The sequence below is a fragment of the Dysidea avara genome, chromosome 11 (assembly GCF_963678975.1).
Source record: "Dysidea avara chromosome 11, odDysAvar1.4, whole genome shotgun sequence".
In the NCBI taxonomy this organism is placed as follows: domain Eukaryota; kingdom Metazoa; phylum Porifera; class Demospongiae; order Dictyoceratida; family Dysideidae; genus Dysidea; species Dysidea avara.
In genome coordinates, this window is record NC_089282.1 from 15,749,621 (window position 1) to 15,755,620 (window position 6,000).

At 34.9% G+C, this 6,000-nt stretch overlaps 1 protein-coding gene across 1 annotated transcript in view; it reads right to left on the reverse strand.

The window, feature by feature from the left end:
- LOC136237614 (long-chain-fatty-acid--CoA ligase ACSBG2-like) overlaps nt 1–5,587 on the reverse strand; it is a 41,834-nt gene extending 36,247 nt beyond the window's left edge. Inside the window, exons 1-8 of the mRNA XM_066027825.1 lie at nt 5,513–5,587; nt 5,348–5,458; nt 5,200–5,295; nt 5,048–5,143; nt 4,887–4,991; nt 4,398–4,508; nt 4,241–4,345; nt 4,080–4,184 (exon numbers count right to left, since the gene is read on the reverse strand). Coding sequence (XP_065883897.1) covers nt 4,080–4,184; nt 4,241–4,345; nt 4,398–4,508; nt 4,887–4,991; nt 5,048–5,143; nt 5,200–5,295; nt 5,348–5,458; nt 5,513–5,569 — 786 coding nt within the window. The 5' untranslated portion in view covers nt 5,570–5,587. The remainder of the gene's footprint in view (nt 1–4,079; nt 4,185–4,240; nt 4,346–4,397; nt 4,509–4,886; nt 4,992–5,047; nt 5,144–5,199; nt 5,296–5,347; nt 5,459–5,512) is intronic.
- Between the last annotated feature and the right edge of the window lie 413 nt (nt 5,588–6,000).

A 6,000-nucleotide genomic window follows, 5' to 3' on the forward strand; every position in this document is an offset into this window, starting at 1 on the left:
TGAGGTCCAATCAGCAAAATTGAGAGGAAATTCTTCAAGACAGTTGGCACAGAGTTTTCTTGGCATTTGGGTGGAAAAGTACCGGAGAAACGGAAAGAATCACAGTCAAAAATTTCCTGCCTCATGATTTTTACTAATTTGGTCATTAAAAATGCCTCCAATCCAAAATTTCGAGATTTCATTGGCTCCTTTAACTTTTGTTAAACCTTCATTGAAAACAAGCAAAAATTTTTTTCCATCTGATTGCTCTTGACACTCACCACAAAAAATGATCTAGTATCTGTTTCTTCAACCTGGTTGATACCCAAGCATTGCAAACGTTCCACATAAAGACTGTGCAATTGAGCAATAAACTTAAAGATACACTCATCATTCTCTACACTGTTTTCAATGTAACATACAAGCTCAGCAAATGCTCTCGCCAGGAGTTGCTTTTCTTCTGTATTGTCACGTGACTGTTGCAACCGCATAAAACTTCTGTGCCGATTCCTGTATTAAGCTATCCGACATTTGCTGTGGTATTTGGCTTCAATTGCTATCAGATCTCCACCCGAAAGCTTTGCAATCAATGCTGTGTCTTGAAGATCTTCTGCCATTTTTTGCAGATCAGAATCAAACTCCATTGTTGCACACTGATGAAGCTTACCGCGTGTTTATACTGCAGATCGCTCTGGATAAGATCGCTTCAATGCGATCCAGATCGATTTGTGAGCCCCGTTTATACTATGAAGGTGAGCCCGCTCCAATCTGTAAAAACGTAAACCCACAATCATAATTTGCATTGAAGTAAAGGTTGTTGATAGAGTTAAAAAGGATTTGTGCTCTCTGAATCGCCAGGTTAGTAGCATGATAAAGTCTAAAGTGTTAGCTTCGATGTTGGCGACTACTCTCAACTCCATGTAGTTGATTCGCAAGGAGTTGTTTGAGAGTGAATATTTAACTACATTTAACTATTGATTCGCATGCGTACATGTTTGCTTTGAGCCCTTGTGTTGTTCTTTAAGCTGTGTTTCCTTATCGTCGCCTAAATACTTCTCTGTTGCTTCACTTCATCATTACAGTCACCATTTTAGCTGTAACTGTCCGTACTTTTATTCCGTTTATTAGAGTTAAATCGAACTGCAAGGTCACAATTGTTTACACACAGATGTGAGTCGCATTGAATTGAACTGGACCACCTCAGGTAGGTAGCCCCATTCGAATTTGCATGGCTCAATTCGGCATGTGTTTACATTGAAGCACTAATCGGACCGGATCAAATTATTCCACAATAGCTCGAATTCTACGTCTAGTGTAAACACGCTGTTACCAGATGGCAGTGAACAAAATATACAGCACTCTTCATTTACAGTATTTGCCATCGAATGACGTTTTGACCACCTTTGATCATTAATAGAGGCACACTCTTTCTCTCTTTCTCTTTGTGCTCTAACTCTAAGCAATTTAGAAGCAGAGAATTTTAAATGACAAGATTTGTGCCATTTAGCTTTGTTTTGATAAAACACTTCTGCCAAGTTGTCACCTTCAAATTTGACATCAACTGGTGATGCATCTAAACTGCAAAACTCTTCAACAATTCCCAGAAAATTTCTGTAAACTTCCAAACCATTATACTCATAACTATCTACTGGGCATTTCAAATTTCCAGTGTGTTTACTGAATATAATGCATGAGTCCCAGTCTATGGCTTCCATAGGTGTTAATTAAGACCTACATAAAGTTATGTGCAGCTAGTTTCAGAAGGCAGCTATAAAAATAGAACATATTGTATATTATGGTGATCATTAATTGGAGTGCGATACTTGTTGCTATGCTACAATATTAAACAATTAATGAATGTTTACCTTACAAACACTGTAAAAGGGCTAAAGAGCTCCTTTTGTACAAAGCAGCTGCAACAAGCTTGTTAACATGATTTAGTAATTTGTTTTCATGTAAATGAACAATTGTCTTGAGATTAAATATGAGGGTATAACTAGGCGTACAGAGGGGTTAGGTGATGGCACCCCTCTGAAATTTGGTTATACATGTAACTGTACCAAGTTTGGTGCTTTGATCCACCGTGTAACGATTTTGCCAAAATTTTGACATAAGGGACCGGACTAATTATTCAATACCAATCTCTAGAAGTGGCTACAAAAAATATCTTTAAGTGACTATAACATATAAAAATGTCACGACTAGCTACACAAATCTATGATCAAACTACTCTGAAAATTCTTCAAATATATTTTCACCAGTAGGTCTAAGAGAATCTTATTTATGTTGTATTTATAAAAGGAAATCAGGAGTTTGAAGGGATACATAATAAAGTGGCTGTGGAAGGAGGGCTGGAGCCCCCCCAACTTTCAGATGAAAAGGGCAGAGTTTCTCCAATAACCACCTTGTGCAACGTTACGAGTGTATCGTGACATTAAATATCATTGTGATTTTCAAACTGACTATATATCACATAGTGGAAGGATCCATTACGTAGGTTGTAGCTGAAAGATTTTAATTGACAATACTTTTTCAAAAAGTGTCACCAAATTCAATCTCATAGCACTTAAATAGCTGAGTGTTCTTCACACACTGTTTTAAATCCACTGCTGTATTTCATTTTAGCTGTTTATGTTCATAAAGAACTTTATAATAGCTAGTTTTATGTTTAGGTACATTCAACTGTTTTATAAAAGTAATAACTTTGCAGCAGAGTAACTGACTGCTTTATTAGAGTGCCTACCACATTAGAATATTGTTGATCTGAATCCTAGTCTAGTGCCATTGCAACCACCTCTAATCCTGGTTGAGACAGTGCCCGAGTACCATTTAATACATAGATTGTACAGCTATGATATAGCTAACAACTGTAGTTTTAACCACTTAGCTGCTAGTCTGCAGCTGCAAATTATGCAGATTCACTCAACCGCTCCGGAAACTGATTTTGGGTGTGCACAATGTTTTCAGAGGGGTTTCAGTCAAAAATGCAACCCTGTTGTATCCACCCACTGCTAAATCACTCATGTGGGACCATATGATTGACACTGATCTTCCCATGTCATGTGCACATGTGCACATGATCCTGCAATGATACTTACTTGCTACCTCATTCTACGTGCAAGATGATTGTTTCTGGCTAAGAAAAACTCCATAATATATACTACAAAAAATTCTAATCACTAGCATATACAGTGAAAAATACTAATTTTAAATGCATATACACTGTCACACTTTCCTGTTCAATGACAATATCTTGGTTGCATATCCATACAGCAAAGGTCAAGTGACTTACACATGCACTTGTTCATGGTAGAAATAAAGTTTACCATCATCATTCTTTACAGGATTGGCTTTCTTCTTTGTGTACACAAAGGAGTATAGGGAAAACACTATACCTTGATGAATTTACCTAGCCTGCTTTGATGATGAACTATGAACAATTTCATAAACACCTGTAGTTTATTTGTCGTGCAGTTGCTGTACAAAATAATTTTTTTCTGTTACAACTGTCTAGTGCTATAACTTTAAGACTTTTTAACATACAGTAATTATTGGCTAAAAAATGGGCAGTTCACTTCTTTGTTAATCAATTTGAGGAATGTGAAAACAAGAGAGCTGTATGCTCAGCCAGTCAAATTGCTCCTCTTCTGTGACAGATAAGAACAGTTTAGGCCATGGCTTGCCTGACCTCTCCTAAGATTCTTTATAAATCAGAACAGTAAAGTGTATTGGTATGAAAATTAATGCCATTCACCTATAACTAACCTTGAATTTACGAAGTTTTTTTCATTGAAAAAAAAACACCTAGCAATCAAGTGTTTCATAACCATATAGAAATATTCATACTCTAAAACAACATTTTGATAAAAGGATAACATATGGTACTGATAAGATAACAAATAGAGAGGCTATATAGAAAATGCACATCTAATAAGCAAAACCTAATGTTTTCAATAATCAAAATATGGTCACTTGTACCCTTCACTTTTAAGAGACCATACATCACTATGACATTACTATACATCATGTGGTCACTTCTCCAAGTATTTGTGTGATACACAAAAGAACAAAGGACGTAATGATTTAGCATTTCCTGCTACCTTTTCCATAGCACTGCTTTGTTCCTCAAAGCCTTGTTTCGTTACGTCTGCATGTGAGACCGCTTCATTGAGCTTAGCTTTTAATTCTTCACATTCTTGTAATAGCTATACAAACATAATAACATAAGTTTATACAATGGTTCAGCATCTTCCATTATCACCTTTTGCTTTTCACTCTCAAATTCTAGTTTCTTTAAGTTTGCATGTGAAACCTCTTCCTCAAGTTTGTTATGCTTAACTTTTAATGCTTCATAGTTTCGTGATAGCTAAACATAAATATGAATGATCACAATGGTTTAGTACCTTATGATACATTACCTTTTCTCTAGCACCACTTTTCTTCACAAATTCTTGTCCTTGTCCTTGTTCTGCATGTGAGACCTCTTCATCAGGCTTAGCTTTTAATAATTCTTCACATTTCAGAGAAAGCTGATTAAAAAGAAACAATGAAATTTTTTACTGTCATATAAAGAAATACTAAACCTTCTTTTCATTGATAAAAAAACAACTAGCAATCAAGTGTTTCATAACCATATAGAAACATTCATACTCTAAAACAACATTTTGATAAAAGGGTAACTTATGGTACAGATAAGATAACAAATAGAGAGGCTATATAGAAAATGCACACTAAGAAGCAAAACCTAATGTTTTCAATAAATAATCAAAATATGGTCACTTGTACCCTTCACTTTTAAGAGACCATACATCACTATGACATTACTATACATCATGTGGTCACTTCTCCAAGTATTTGTGTGATACACAAAAGAACAAAGGACGTAATGATTTAGCATTTCCTGCTACCTTTTCCATAGCACTGCTTTGTTCCTCAAAGCCTTGTTTCGTTACGTCTGCATGTGAGACCGCTTCATTGAGCTTAGCTTTTAATTCTTCACATTCTTGTGATAGCTATACAAACATAATAACATGAGTTTATACAATGGTTCAGCATCTTCCATTACCACCTTTTGCCTTTCACTCTCAAATTCTTGTTTCATTAAGTTTGCATGTGAAACCGCTTCACTGAGCTTAACTTTTAATTCTTCACATTCTTGTGATAGCTATACAAACATAATAACATGAGTTTATACAATGGTTCAGCATCTTCCATTACCACCTTTTGCTTTTCACTCTCAAATTCTTGTTTCTTTAAGTTTGCATGTGCCTCAAGTTTATTACGCTCAACTTTTACTGCTTCATATTTTTGTGATAGCTAAACATAAATATGAATGATCACAATGGTTTAGTACCTTATGATACATTACTTTTTCTCTAGCACCACTTTTCTTCACAAATTCTTGTCCTTGTCCTTGTTCTGCATGTGAGACCTCTTCATCACGCTTAGCTTTTAATAATTCTTCACATTTCAGACAAAACTGATTAAAAAGAAACAATGAAAATTTTTACTGTCATATAAAGAATTGCTAAACCTTCTTTTCATCATTCGAAACACTTTGCAGGTGCTGAATGTTATAATTAATATTCATTATCCTTTTATATAAATAGTTATCCTGGTTTTTTTCCTGTTAAAATACAATAGACTATAAAACAGTTATGTCAGTAATTACATAAGCTAATATATTTCATGAACATATTTTCATGATGAACATTTTCGTATATATTTTTATATCATTTATATCAAACACGGACAGAGCTTTAATAACTAGAATGCACAATACTTACACAACAGCACTTTTTAGACTACAAAACAAAACTTTCTTTCTGAAACTTTACAAACATCTTTAAACAGGCTGTAGGACCTGGTGTTTTAAAGTCCTTTTGCTGTATAGCCTTGATAAACAAAATTTCTTATGCATGCTCCAAAGGTAGTTGAATTCAAGGAAGAGTCGATTAGTAAAGTTGATTGGGCTACTTGTCTTCTAAATTGCCAAGAAACAGCAAAAGTACAAGACTTTCA